A 15,662-nucleotide genomic window follows, 5' to 3' on the forward strand; every position below is an offset into this window, starting at 1 on the left:
AGAGGGCGGGAAAGTGCTGGCTTCTGTCACCTCACCATTGCAAACGGAATTTGCTCCCCTGCCCCGCTTGGATCATTCCTGCCTGCTCCTTCCTAACTTGCCGCATGTAAATGGTGGCCGGGATTGAGCCCTTGGTCACCAGTGGGTTTTCCTTCATTCCACCCATAATACTGCTGCCTCTTGGGACCACTATGTGGAGGCTAGATACATCCATGAGGGAGGAAGGAATAGAAGGATATGTTGATAGGGTGAGATGAAGTAAAGTGGGAGGAGGCTCGTGTGGAGCATAAACACCAGCATAAACCTGTTGTGCCGAATGGCCTGTTTCTGTGCTGCAAAATTCTATGAAGTGCCGGTAACGGCCCTGAGGTGTCCCCATGGAGGGAAAAGCTCATTTGGTGGCATCCTCTTCCCGCAGTCGGCCCCAGACTGTTCAATCTGGATGACTGTCGGGCGGGAAACATGTTGAAAAAATTTATAAGACGTCCTGCCATTAAATTAGGCAGGATGTGTGGGAAACCCTTACTTCCGGGTTTCCCATTTGAAAATCCTCCCCCCTCCCACCGCACCCCCCCCCCCCCCCCCGGCTCTATTCCCAACTTCGAGTAAAATTTGGCCTATGGTGAACTCTGCCCTCCACCACCAACCCCCACGCCCCAATACCGCTTGCCATCTATTATTGTCTATAATTTCAAATGTTGTGCTGTGACTTATTCTTTTTTTTACTATGTTTTTGCAACAGGGTCTGCCTGGCTCTCCTGGTCCAGTTGGTATTGCTGGTCCTGCAGGGGATAAGGTAATTTATATTCATATTCACCTTAAGTAAAATATTACATAAATTGCACCATCTCACGATCATTTTTGATGCCAGAGAACTTTTTATTACAAAGTGGGCAGGCTATGCTTTGACCCAAATTTTGATTTTAGTGTATTTCTATCTTATTGACATTAACTACCTTTTCTTTTTAAACCAAAATGTAGGGTGAACCTGGCTCTATTGGACCTCCTGGCCCTCTGGGCTCTCGTGGAACTCCTGTAAGTAAAAGTTATAAATGTACATTGTAACTGTGTTTCAGAAAAGAAAGTGCAGTGGGTTGGAATATTACCTTTTTACCACTGGGATCTAGTTTTAAACTGATCCCAGACAGATTGATTATAGGTCTCTCTTCTTTCTCTGGTGGATATTTGGTCTCTCGTTGAACCCAATCCTTAATGGGGCATGAACGCACATCACAGATATGCCCTAAAAATCTGACACGAACCAATTTTGTAACCTTACATAGAGAGGCCTTGAGAGAGAGTGCAGGAAACAGAAATTCCACACTGGAAGAAGAATTATTCTGGTCACTATGTGTAGAGACTAATGCTGCAGAGTATCATGAATTTAAAATGAAAGGCACAACAAAAACAATAAAACATTGTTATTCTAAGATGTATAACTTTACCAAGAAGGAGGTAACATTTTTGTAGACTTGACCATGTTGGGGAGTTGGAATTACAATTTCAGATTCAAACGTATGTTTTATGACTCTCTGGATCTGAACTTCAAATTTGAACCCAAACCCATTATTCTACAGCATATAATACTTTGTTTTAAGCTGCTCTATTGCTGTTATAAGTGCAGACACTGTATTTACTTGGCTGGTCATAGATGTCTTCTGAATTTCAATAGATTTGTTCAGTTCCCACTAAGCTTTATTGCTGCATTGAAAAATTATAAAATTAAAACAGGAGCTTTATGTTTGACATGCAGGTATTTATAATTTCACACTATGCAGTGCAACACTCCTGATGTAGTTTGGGGAATAGAGAAGTATATATTTTACAACATTTAGATTTCTTATGAATGATCATTAGGAAGTTATATAGACCCTTCCAAGGTTTACAGGCTTGGTTTGTTTGTAAAGTTACCAACATTTCTTCAAAATTTTTTGTTTTAACTATCAAATTTGTTTAAAAAGGGAGAAAGGGATAGACCAAGTAAATACAGGCCAGTCAGCCTTACCTCGGTGGTGGACAAATTATTGGAAACATTTCCGAGGGACAATATTAATCATAATTTAGAAAGGCACGGATTAATCAAGGACAGTCAGCATGGATTTATTAAGGGAAGGTTGTGTCTGACTAACTTGATTGAATTTTGTGAGGAGCTAGCAAGGAGGGTCGATGAGGGTAGTGCATTTGATGTAGTCTACGTGGATTTTAGCAAGGCTTTTGACAAGGTCCCACATGGCAGACTGGTCAGAAAAGTAAAAGCCAATGGGATCCAAGGGAAAGTGGCAAGTTGGATCCAAAATTGGCTCAGTGGCAGGAAGCAAAGGGTAATGGTCACGGGTGTTTTTGTATCTGGAAAGCTGTTTCCAGTGGGGTTCCGCAGGGCTCAGTACTCGGTCCCTTGCCTTTTGTGGTATATATCAATGATTTAGACTACAATCTAGGGGGCATGATTAAGAAGTTTGCAGATGATACACAAATTGGCCGTGTGGTTGATAGTGAGGATGAAAGCTGTAGACTGCAGGAAGATATCAATGGACTGGTCAGGTGGGCAGAAAAGTGGCAAATAGAATTCAATCCAGAAAAGTGTAAGGTAATGCATTTGGGGAGGGCTAACAAGGCAAGGGAATACACAATAAATGGTAGGATACTGAGAAGTGTAGAAGAACAGAAGGACTTTAAACATAGGAGCAGGAGTAGGCCATTGAGGCCCTTGAGCCTGTTCTGCCATTCAATGAGATCATGGCTATCTGCGACCTAACTCCATATACCTGCCTTTGGCCCATATCCCTTAATACCTTTGGTAAACAAAAATCTATCAATCTCAGATGTAAAATTAACAATTGACCTAGCATCAATTGCCGTTTGCGGAAGACAGTTCCAAACTTCTACCACCCTTTGTGTGTAGAAGTGTTTCCTAATTTCACTCCTGAAAGGCCTGGCTCTAATTTTGAGACTATGCCCCATAGTCCTAGATTCCCCAACCAGTGGAAACAGCTTCTCTCTATATATCTTGAAAACTTCGATCAGATCACCCCTTAACCTTCTAAATTCTAGGGAATACAACCCTAATTTCTGCAATCTCTCCTCCTAATTTAACCCTTGGAGTCCGGGTATCATTCTGGTAAACCTACGCTGCACTCCCTCCAAGGCCAATATATCCTTCCTAAGGTGTGGTGCCCAGAACTGCTCACAGTACTCCAGGTGTGGTCTAACCAGGGTTTTGTATAGCTGCAGCATAACTTCTGCCCCCTTGTATTCTAGCCCTCTAGATATAAAGGCCAGCATTCCATTAGCCTTTTTGATGATTCTCTGTACCTGTTCATGACATTTTAATGATCTATGTACCTGGACACCCAAGTCTCTTTGGACCTCCACTGTTTTTAGCTTTTCAACATTTAAAAAGTACCCTGTTCTATCCTTTTTAGGTCCAAAATGGATAACCCCACATTTGCCTACATTGAAATCCATTTGCCACAGTTTTGCCCATTCACTTAATCTGTTGATATCCCTTTGTAATTGGAGTGCATGTCCACAGAATCCTGAAGGTAGCAGGACAGGTACTAAGGTGGTTAAGAAGGCATATGGGATACTTTCCTTTATTAGCTGAGGCAGAAAATATAAGAGCAAGGAGGTTATGCTTGAACTGTATAAAACACTAGCCACAGCTAGAGTACTGTGTACAGTTCTGGTCACAAAATTACAAGAAGGATGTGACTGGACTAGAGAGGATACAGAGGAGATTTACGAGGATGTTGCCAGGACTGGAGAATTTTAGCTATGAGGGAAGATTGGATAGGCTGGGGTTGTTTTCTTTGGAACTGTGGAGGTTGAGGGGAGACTTGATTGAGGTGTATAAAATGACGAGGGGCCGAGATAAAGTGGGTAGGAAGCACCTATTTCCTTTAGCAGAGAGGTAAGTAACCAGGCATAGATTTAAAGTACAAAAGCAAAATACTGTGGATGCTGAAAATCTGAAATAAAACAGAAAATGCTGGAAATACTCAGCAGGTCAGACAACATCTGTGGAGAGAGAAACAGAGTTAATGGGCTGGATTTTGATATTGGAGGCATGTAGGAGGCGGGACTACAACTTTTGGGGTTGTAGTTCCGCCTCCATCGAGTTGTGGCCAACCCACTCGATTTTGACTTGATTGACCTTGTTGAGCCCGCCCAGCGGGCTCAGCAGGCCAATTAAGGGCCACCCGGCAACAGGTGACGTCACAGATTGACATTTCATCTGTCAAGAGCTTTTGACAGATGAAATATCAGCATTTTACAGCTCTTTGAAGCTGTCAAACACTGACAATCTGTACACTAAGTTAATTCCTTCCTCTCAGGCTGATTTAGAGATCTCTCCAGAACAGAAAGCTGAATGCTGCAGATTTTGACAGCTCGCAGCCATTCTGCTTTCTGTGCCGGTGAGATGAGGGACTCCCGAGACCTGAAGGAAGGAAGGCTGTAAAGGTAAGTAAAGGTAATTAAACTTCTTTAAACACTTTACACACACCAAACACACTTACCTCTGCACTCATGCACCCATCACTCACCTGAACACTGGACATCTCAAACCCTCCAAGCCCTTCAGCCTGACGGTCTGCCTCGCTAACTTGGCGTGGTTTGTAGCTGTCGGGAATCCCACACTTCAGGGATAAAAATAGGGATTAGGCTAAAAACTGCCTGTTAACTACCTGTTAACAGGCAGTTAATTGGCACTAATCCCCTTCCCGCCTCGGGGAGGCAGCTCCCAGCACAGGTTGGGTATCCGCCTCCTTTGAAACTGGCATGGAGGTGGGTTGGGAGCGGGATGGGTTTGTGCCCCCCGATTTTGTGATTTTTAACCCCCCACATGCCTCCAATCCCGCCTCCACGGCCCAATGAAAATCCTGCCCAGTGTGTCAGGTCGATGACCCTTCGCCAGAACTGGAAAAAGCTGGAGATGGAACAGGTTTTTAAGCAAGTGCAGGGGCAGGAAAAGCGGGGAGGGGAGGAAAGAACAAAAGGGAAGGTCTGTGATAGGATGGAAGGCAGGAGAGATTAAGAGACATTAAGAGATGTTAAGCGATGGTGCAAGGCAAAAGGAGATGGTAATGGGACAAGGTAAGAAGCAAAAGATGGCTCTAGATGAAGTGTAAATGGCAATGGCAGAATGAAAGACAGCTGCCATGTGAGCAGCGAATACAGTATACTAAATTGCAAGAAGTACAAGTAAATCGCTGTTTCACCTGGAAGGGGTGTTTGGGGCCCTGGACAGTGGGAAGGGGGGAGGTATAAGGGCATGTGTTGCATCTCCTGTGCTTGCACGGGAAGGTACCAGGGGAAGGGGTGTTGGGGGTGATAGAGGAGTGGACCAGGGTGTCGTGGAGAAAGCAGTCCCTTCGGAATGCTGAAAGGGGAGGTGAGGGGAAGATGTGTTTGGTGGTGGGATCACGCTGGAGGTGGCGGAAATGGTGGAGGAAGATCCGTTGAGTGTGGAGGCTGGTGGGGTGAAAGGTGAGGACAAGGGGAACCCTATCGTGGTTCTGGGAGGGAGGGGAAGGGGTGAGAGCAGAAGTGCGGGAATCCTCGGTTGAGGAAAAAGGAAGACATGTCGGAAGCACTAGCATGGACGGTGGCATCATCAGAGCAGATGCGGCGGAGACAGAGAAACTGGGAGAATGGAATAGAGTCCTTACAGGAAGCAGGGTGGGAGGAAGTGTAGTCCAGGTAGTTGTGGGAGTCAGTAGGCTTGTAGTGAATGTTTGTGAATAGCCTATCCCCAGAGATGGAGGCAGAGAAGTCGAGGAAGGGAAGGGAAGAGTCGGAGATGAACCATGTGAAGGTGAGGGAAGAGTGGATTTAATTTAAAGTAATTGGAAGAAGGATGAGAGGGGAGTTGAGGAGAATTTTTTTCATCTAGAGGGTGGTGGGGGTCTGGAACTCACTGCCCGAAAGGGTGGTAGAGGCAGAAACCCTAATCACATTTAAAAAGTACTTGGATATGCACTTGAAGTGCCGTAACCTACAGGGCTATGGACCAAGAGCTGGAAAGTGGGATTAGGCTGGATAACTCTTTTTCAGCCGGCACAGACACGATGGGCCGAATGGCCTCCTTCTGTGCCGTAAATTTCTATGATTCTATGAAATTTTTGAAAGTCCTATCTAAACCTGTATTGCCCTTGTCTTATAAAATGTGGATATATGATTGAATGCATGAAACTACAATCTGATTAATTGCTGTTATAGTGTTTGAAGTAGAATCTTCAGCTCATTTTGATGGAGTGGCACATCTATGTTATAAGGATTATGAAGGAAATTGAAAAGACTGATGCAAATGATTCAAATATCAGTGGATGCAAGACAAAATAGGAAATTGGGACCGAGAAGGGAAGGCAGGTGAAAACCATTTCATGCAATGAAGTTGTGGAATACAGTAATAGTAAAGACCATTGAAGTGGAAAGTGTGAATAGGTTCAAGAGGCAAATAGACACACTTCTAAAGAAAATAAAAGCGACAGAGGGATATGGTAAGGCCAGGTAGGTCTGAGATTTATCAAAAAGGATCAGACTGGTTGAGTGCAATGACTTTATCCTGTTCTTAAAATTCATCAAAATGTGTATTAGCATAGCACAAACCTTAGGATCCAGTAGTGCAGTAGACCCCTATAAACCTCTATTTATGCTATGACATTTCTAGATGGTGACTTTCAATTTTCTTTTTCAGGGTTCTCGTGGTGAGACTGGTCCCACTGGGCCCGTTGGATTTGCTGGACCACCTGTAGGTTACCCATGTCTGAAAAGCTGCTTTAAATAACATGCATTCTTTAAAATACTTGTTCTATTAACAATTGCTTTTGTTAAACACTTAGGCCTAGAAATTGAGTGGGGTTAGCGCCCAATTAGTGGCGCTGGAGGGCATTGCGCTGGAATTATAGCCGTTTCTGAAATTGACTTGGGCCTTACCATCGGCGTTAGCCGGTAGCGCTGCGCCGGCACCGATGACGTCATTGGTGTGCGCAGCATCCCGGTTGCCGTGGTAACCCGGCCCCAAGCCCAAATTCAGTTGCGCCCGCCTCGCCCGTGGCAGGCGCAACCAACGATTGTGGAAAGGGTTCTTACATGCCTTTGCGCCGGCGCATAAAGGTGGAGCGGCGGCCGGCCGCGTTCCCAGCGGCCGCCTGCCCACACCTCCCTTCCCGGACTCCTGCATCACCCCCCCCGCGGCCCTGATGTGTGTGTGCTGCGAGCCCGGCACTTCCCCGAGGTGCCGGGCTCAGATGTCGGGGGAATCCGCCGGTCAGTTGTCGGCTGCAGGCAGCTCCTCCTTAACGGAAGGAGGAGGCCTGCAGTTCCCCAGCCTGCCGCACCGCATCGGGTGCCACAGCGGGGGATTAGCGCCGGAAAACCCAATTGAACGCCCGTTTTGAGGCGCTAAAACCCTCCTTTAGCGCCCGCCGCCGTCTGGGCCCGGCGCAACCGAATTTTCGTCGGGCGCTGCCGCATTAACGCTGGCGCAAAATTTCTGGCGCTACAGCCCTGGCGAACCCACAACCCAATTTCTAGGCCTTAATATATCAATCACTTAATCTTATTCAGTCAAACGTGATATATAGGTGTATAGTTGGTAAAGGTGATTGGGAAATGTAACGATTGCTATTGTGAACTACAGTAACAGTATGAGCTCATTAATTTATATCTCTTGTTATATGGAGGATAAACACCAAGGAACTGTGGGATAGCCAGATTGTGCTTTTATCAAGAAAGACCTCCTAACCTATGAAGTAATGAATGGATTGGGATGTCTAACCGATTAGTGGGATAGACTGAATCCTTGCTTTTCCCTGTTATTTATTCAGTTTGTACCATAGGTAAACCAATATTACACATTAAGACATTGTTAATATGACACACATTGAAAGCAGATGGGGAAACAATCTAATGAGGAATCTTTAATCACATTGGAGAAGCGATTGTAGCACAATATAAAGAAATGTTACCCTATTGCTTTGAAAACCATGACTGGTACAAGTGTAATTATATTTGGGAACAATGTAGGTATCACATGTAAGGTGATTTTCCTCTCTATATTATAACATATCTACCCACTAACCGACCTGATTTGATGTTAAACAGGGTGGTGATGGACAGCCTGGAGTTAAAGGTGAAACCGGTGAGCCTGGTCAGAAAGGTGATGCTGGGTCTCCAGGCCCACAAGGACCAGCAGGATCCCCTGGTCCACCAGTGAGTAAATGACTAAAACACTTCCTTGCATGAAATGAATAATTTTATAGTTGTTTATGATAATGGATAATATACTATTCAACTTATCACTTCCTAACTCATTTCCTAGGGCCCTATTGGTGTCACGGGTCTAAAAGGTGGACGTGGTACCCAGGGCCCACCTGTAAGTAGCATTTTCAAACTTTGATTTTTTTTTCAGTTTTTCACTTGTATTGAATATTTCAATCCATTGCTTCTTTCATAGAAAATATATTAAATACGTTAAGTTAGAGAATAGAAAGAAAGGTTTATAATGTCTTATTATATCTCTAAGTGCTTCACATACAATGAATTACTTTGAAGTGGAGTGACTGTGGTTCCATAGTTCTCTAGGAACCTGGAGAGGTGGCAGTGGAGCACTGAAGCACTGGAGAGGTACCACCGACGTTGCCTCCGCAAGATCCTGCAAATCCATTGGTAGGATAGGCGCACCAACGTCAGTGTTCTTGCTCAGGCCAACATCCCCAGCATCGAAGCTTTGACCACGCTCAATCAGCTCCGATGGATGGGTCACATTGTCCGCATGCCCGATACGAGACTCCGAAAACAAGCGCTCTACTCGGAACTCCGGCACGGCAAGAGAGCCCCAAGTGGGCAGATGAAACGCTTCAAGGACACCCTCAAAGCCTCCTTGAAAAAGTGTAACATCCCCACCGACACCTGGGAATCCCTGGCCCAAGACCGCACAAAGTGGAGGAGAAGAATCCGGGAAGGCGCCGAACACCTCGAGTCTCTTCGCCAGGAGCAAGCGGAAGCCAAGTGCAGGCAGCGCAAGGAGCGCACGTCAACCCAAGCACCCCACCCACCCGTCCCTTCAACCACCGTCTGCCCCACCTGTGACAGAGACTGTAGGTCCCGCATTGGACTCATCAGTCAACTGAGAACTCATTTTTAATGTGGAAGCAAGTCACCCTCGGTTCCGAGGGACTGCCTAAGAAGAAGGGAGAAGATAGTTCTCTATAATTCTAGAACTTACACTCTGACCTGGTCACAAATATTTGGCTGGATTTTCCAGTTTCCTGCCCATTCGGAGCATGGGGGCCCGGTAGGCCATGCCCGGGTTTCCCCGCACACTGTGGAGTGTGCGTGTGACATCATGGGCAGGTTCCCCGCCCGGAAGCCAGCCTGATTGACATCCAGTTGGGTGGGGAACACTGGCTGGACAGGATGCAACAGCAACAGGTAGTTACTGGGTCCAAGGGGGTGGGGGGTTCCAATCCTGGTTGTGGGGGGGATTTCCGATACCCAGGGAGGGGTCCAATCCCTGACCCTGGGGGGGGGGGGTGATTTCAATCCCCGGGGGTCCGATCCCCGACTCCGGAGGGGGGGACGGTCCGATCCCCAAATCCGTGGGGGTGAGTTCAATCCCGGGGGTGGGGAGTCCAATCCCCAGGGGGGGGATTCCGAACCCTGACCCTGCGGGGGGTGATTTTGATCCCGGGGGTCCGATCCCCGCGCCGGGGGGGGAGTGAGTTCAATCGCTGGGGGCGGGGGGTCCGATCCCTGGGGGGGGCGGGGTCCGATCCCCAACCCTGGGGTGGGTGAGTTCGATCCCGGGGGGGTCCGATCCCCAGGGGGGGTCCGATCCCCGACCCTGCGGGGCGGGGGGGATGAACTTGAACCCCGGGGTGGGGTTCTGATCCCCAGGGAGGGGGAGGGCGATCCCTGACCCTGGGGGGGAATGAACTTAAACCCCGGGGTGGGGGTCTGATCCCCGGCGGGTCCGATCCCCGAGGGGGGGTCCAATCCCCAACCCCGGGGTGGGTGAGTTCGATCCCCAGGGGGGGGTGTCTGATCCCCAGGGGGGGTCCGATCCCCGACCCTGGTGGGGGGGGGGATGAACTTGAACCCCGGGGTGGGGGTCTGATCCCCGGGGAGGGGGAGGTGATCCCTGACCCTGGGGGGGAGTGAACTTAAACCCCGGGGTGGGGGTCCGATCCCCGGTGGGTCCGATCCCCGAGGGGGGGTCCGATCCCCGACACCGGGGTGGGTGAGTTCGATCACCAGGGGCGGGGGGTTCCGATCCCCAGGGCAGGGGGTTCCCATCCCCAGGGCGGTGGGTCTGATCCCCAGGGCGGGGGGTTCCGATCCCCGGGGGGGGGGGGGGGGCGATCCCCTGGGGCGGGGTGTCCGATCCCCAGGGCGGGGGGTTCCGATCCCCAGGGGGGTGTCCGATCCCCAGGGTGGGGGGTTCCGATCCCCAGGGCGGGGGGTTCCGATCCCCGGGGGGTTCCGATCCCCAGGGGGGTGTCCGATCCCCAAGGCGGGGGGTTCCAATCCCCGGGGGGAGGGTCCGATCCCCGGGGGAAGGGTCCAATCCCCAGCGGGGTGTCCGATCCCCAGGGCAGGGGTCCAATCCCCGGGGGGGGGTGAGTTTGACCCCCGGGGTGGGGGTCCGATCCCCGGGGGGGTCCAATCCCCGGGGCGGTGAGTTTGAACCCCGGGGTGGGGCTCCGATCCCCGACCCTGGGCAGGGGGGTGAACTCGAACCCCGGAGGCGGGGGCGCCGATCCTCGGGGGCGTGGTCCGATCCCTGGGGACGGGGTGGGGGAGGGTCCGATCTCTGGGGGCGGGGGACAGGGGGTCTGATCCTCCACCCCAGGGAGGGGCAGGCTGCTGTTTGGGTGAGCTTGGGGGGCCGGGAGGAAGCACACCTGCTCCTCTCAGACCTCAAGGATTGCTCCCCGAGGCTCTGCTCACTTCTCTGCAGCTACCGAGCAACCTGAGGCTGGGAATCTCGGGCCGGCTGCAGTAAAACCTGCACAGCAGGTTAAAGCAGAGGCTTCAGGGTTTCAATATCATATTGAAAGTGCCAACCCACCACCTGGCAGCGGGTTGGCTGCCGCCCCCCGTCCCGCCTGCATCAAAGTTGGAAGTGGGCGGGTTGGGGTCGGGATTTAGATTTTTAGAACTTTAACTACCCCTATGCTCCTAACTCACCAGTTTTTTCATTGTAAATTTCCCCCCAATATTTTAGAATTTTAACACATCCCCTCATCTAAACATCAGTAAAAAGCAGACCATGTTGGCTGTTTATTTTTTTCTATGTTCTCGGACGATGGATGGCACTGGCAACGTTGCACTTGTTGTCCATCCCTTTTTGCCCTGAGAAGGATGTCGTGGCCTTCGCCTTGAACCACTGATTGTACGCCCGTAACAGTCTTTGTTAGGGAATTCCAGGATTTTCACCCAAGAATGATAACTGAATAGCAGTATATGTTCAAGTTAGGATGTTGTGTCACTTGGAGAGGAACTTACAGGTCATGGTGATCCCATGATCTTGTTCTTGTTCTTAGTGGTAGAGGTGAGGGGCTGGGAGAGGCTATTGAAGTAATATTCGTGAGTTACTGCAGTGCATCCTGAAGATTCAACTCACTGCAGCCACAGTGCACCAATGGGTGTCCTTAGCCTTGTTTGGCCTGAATCCATGAAACTTCTTCGGGTCCAGAGTTGATTTAAGAACTCCTAGGGCCACACCTAGCCAACTGTACACCATTATGCCCGCACCTCTGGTGGGTACCTCCTGGGTGGTCGGACAACATATACCCAGGTCAACTGGGCTGTGATTGCCTGAGTCTTGCCCTGATCCAATGCCTGGGTCATTTATGATAAGTCTGCCTGAAAAATTAGAAGAAAATTTCTTCTGGAATGATTGGAATGCTAGGCCACCTTAGATGGTTTTAAGCGTGAACCACATACCATGGGAATGGAGTTACATGTGGGCCAAACCATTATTAGTATTGTAACATTAACCTGTACCGCTAAAGAAAACACTAAAAACGCTTAATCACTTCTTGCTCAGTGGTTCATTTTCTCCACCAATTTCTCTTTCAAGTTTTTGTCATTTTATGTCTCGATATTTTAATTTTATTTCTAGCTAATAGATCCTATTCTCTTTAACATAAATCATTTTTGTTTAAAATACTTTACTTGCCTTTTTTCCTGTATCTTCTGTGTAATATTTTATCTTGGATCTGACCATTTTGGAAGCAGGGTCTCGATTGTTTTTTTAACCAGCTGAGTGACAGAAGTTTAAAGATGGATAAGCTCAATTTTTGACATAATTTGTACATATCAAACTAAGATTGCTATCAATGGTACAGTACTGACAATGTGGTCACTCCCAAATATTAAAACCGGTATGTGCCAGAGTAAGAATTAAAAAGAAAACTATTGGCCAATGTCAAGACCAAGTATTTGTTCTATATGTGGATTTATCTTGTCTTTTATCATTAATCCAAAGCTAAAAGTCTTTACTTTTTTTATTACTGGCATAACCATTTTCTTTGAATTGTCCACCTATAACTAATAAAATGTATTTTTGTCTTAAATACAAAAAGTCAACGAATTCTACACATTATACTGTACTTTAACAATTGGATATAATTTGAAGTACTAATATAGTTTGACTTCCTTATTAAAATAACAGAAACCATGACTGAATTCCATTAGTCAGACACCATATCATTTCTAGTATCATTGCAGCACTGTGACCACAAGATAAATATGGATGAAAAATACCATTCAGCCCATTTATCTAAAGAAACCTACAGTCATCCATCACACCATACAACTGCCTCTTAAATGACTCCAAGGTTTCTTTGCATGAAGAACCCCTAACATCAGACCTAAATTGTCCTTTCACCAATTTGAACCTGTGTCCTACTGTGTCACTTTGGGTTGAAGTGGTACTCAGGAATTCCCTTTTCTATACTATTTACTACTTTATGTAATTCATTGCTGTTCTCTGCACCATCTGTACCTTGCTGATCAAAATTGAGAGCAAACTTAAGATGTAATCTGAACAGAGCCCTGTACAATTTCAGCATGACATCCTCTGACTTATACTTGACTGAGTCAGGATTACATTTCAGAATTCTATCTACTTTGCTGATCTGTTGTTCTGCCGTGTCTGGACATGCTAGATGCTAACACCTCTAGATCCCTTGCAACTTCACCCTCAGCTAGTTTAATGCCATTCAGATTGGTATGCTGCTCATTTTTCTATCAATCTTATACTTCTCTGTATTTAATCTGCCACTGTTCTGCCCATTGATAGATTTTCAGGATCATTGTATATAATTTTGGTTCATTTAAGAATTGCAAAGATATTAACAATACTTTTGAAAACATTATCAAAATACATTCAGTCTTGGCTATAACTTAACAATGTTTCTTCTGTAACTAGGGTGCCACTGGCTTTCCGGGACCTGCAGGAAGAGTTGGACCACCAGGAGCAACCGTAAGTAATGATTCCTGAGGAAATAAATTATTAATTAGTCACAAAATCTGAGATTTTCTTGTGGAGAGTATGCCCATAATGAGCACTGTACATAACCTTCCCTGAATCAATCTTACACTTTCATTTATGATACACTTTAAAATAATCTGGTAAACAGTGTAATAATCTGCACTTAGAAAATAATAATAGGATTGGGCAGAGTCAACATGGATTTATGAAAGGGAAATCGCGTTTGACGAAGCTGTTGGAGTTTTTTGAGGTTGTAACTAGCAGAACAGATAAGGGGGAAACAGTGGATGTGGTGTAGGATTTTCAGAAGGCATTTGATAAGGTGCCACACAAGAGGTTATTAAACAAAATCAGGGCTCATGGGATTGGGGGTAATATACAAGCGTGGATTGTGGATTGTCAACCAGATTGAAGCAACTTGGTTCAGCTTGTCTCGGGTTGTTGTCAGAGATGATGTGATGCTGGAGGGCATCTTTCCTCAGAATCAAGTGGCTGTGAGTTTATGTGCCCACTTACAGATCTCGGCTTAAGTCTAATAACCTGTTAGTGTAATGTTAAGAGCATCGTAGTAATAAAATGTTACCTTTTAGCTGAATTAATCTAATGAGATTCAACTGATGGAAAATGAAGATTTTGGCATAATGCTGTTATTTTTCTGTTTATTACCGAGCACCAAACACTGCTGCTGAAGAAAAGATACCTGCTAAATAGAACTCAGCCGGCAGTGCTAACCTCTGTCTGTGCCACCCGCGTCGGGCCTCACATACACCGAAACCGCCCTTCCATTAAAATCACCCCCTCAATGTCTAATAAAAGTAAAATTTGGAGCATAAGAAAATGTTAACACAATTAAGAATGAATATGTGCAAAAAGAATAAAAGATCCTTCCCATCTCTTTCTCAGGGCGACCCAGGTCCTGCTGGTCCCTTAGGGGCTCCTGGAAAGGAAGGTTCTCCAGGTCTGCGAGGCGACACTGGTTCACCTGGAAAAACTGGTGATCCTGGCCCTCCTGGTATATCTGGTAGCCCTGGTGATAAAGGTGAACCTGGAGATGATGGTCCAACTGTAAGTACAATTAGACGTTTAAAAATCATAAGCTTCAAGTGAATTTGTATTGCGTGTTTCTTGACAAATAAAATGTAGCCATGATATTGATATTCCAGCAGTTTAAAATAAAATTCCTATCTTATTTGCTCTTTAACATTGAAGTTCATAGAATGAAGCAGATCCAGTTATGCAACTAGGCAGGTATATGTGTAATATACATTTCCTGCAATACATACAAGATTGTTTGGTTTATCAGTTGCTTTTTATTGTTATCCAGCAGCCTTACACTTAATAAATAATGGCCCAGAAATTCAGGTCGGGGGCTTCCTGCGGGTGCAAGCCCCCGACCTGCACTTACCTAGCGCGCCGGCCGTTGAGCCGTGGGCTCCCGTGGAATTCCGATCCGGGGCCTGGTCCAGCTGCCGGCGCGCAGTGCTTGCGTATCCCAGGGGCACAGTTAGTTCGATGCGTCCCCTGGGATCACGTGGGCCATGGGCAGCCAATCGGAGCAGGGAATGCTCCATTCATAAGTCCGACAGGAAGTGCTGTCAAGACTTATAAATACTACGGCCCCAAAATAGCACTAAATCTTCAATTAATTTTTTTTTTAATCACATTTTTTAAATAAACTATAAATTACATGAAATAACTATTTTAAACAATAATTTAAATTTTTGAAAAAGGTAATTTTATTTTCTAACAGGGCTAAAAATCAACTTACCTTGCTTTAAAGTATTTTAAAATAATAAACCTGTGGAAAAAATGTTTTAATTTTAATTAATTCACCACTTACCTTGTAAAAAGCAGGCCTTACGCCTGCTTTTTATATTTCTAAATTCTGCAGGCTTATCCTCCTGGGAAAACCTGTAAAAAAAAACCAAAGTTCGATGCGCACGTGCAGCCTCCCCCGCGCACGCATTCGACCTCTGAACCTCTTCGTTCAGGGGAACGGAAGTGCCGGTTTCCCGCGCATGCGCAGTGCATGCAGGAAACCGGCACTTCCATCGGGCCTACGGGTGAGTACCCCGTGCGTACTCACCCGTGGAGACCCGAATTTCTGGGCCAATAAATAAACATGACAACATGACAGCAGTGAAAAATTCTAGGTTCA

At 46.6% G+C, this 15,662-nt stretch overlaps 1 protein-coding gene across 1 annotated transcript in view; it reads left to right on the top strand.

Moving 5' to 3' along the window:
* LOC147120251 (uncharacterized) overlaps positions 1 to 15,662 on the top strand; it is a 368,220-nt gene that overhangs the window by 312,028 nt on the left and 40,530 nt on the right. Inside the window, exons 36-42 of the mRNA XM_085985896.1 lie at positions 743 to 796; positions 982 to 1,035; positions 6,698 to 6,751; positions 8,107 to 8,214; positions 8,324 to 8,377; positions 13,442 to 13,495; positions 14,408 to 14,569. Of these exons, the coding sequence (XP_085842022.1) occupies positions 743 to 796; positions 982 to 1,035; positions 6,698 to 6,751; positions 8,107 to 8,214; positions 8,324 to 8,377; positions 13,442 to 13,495; positions 14,408 to 14,569 (540 nt within the window). The remainder of the gene's footprint in view (positions 1 to 742; positions 797 to 981; positions 1,036 to 6,697; positions 6,752 to 8,106; positions 8,215 to 8,323; positions 8,378 to 13,441; positions 13,496 to 14,407; positions 14,570 to 15,662) is intronic.

This window comes from Somniosus microcephalus, chromosome 4 (genome assembly GCF_052327205.1).
Source record: "Somniosus microcephalus isolate GS21.2 chromosome 4, FLI_Smic_1.0, whole genome shotgun sequence".
NCBI classification, from domain to species: Eukaryota; Metazoa; Chordata; class Chondrichthyes; order Squaliformes; family Somniosidae; genus Somniosus; species Somniosus microcephalus.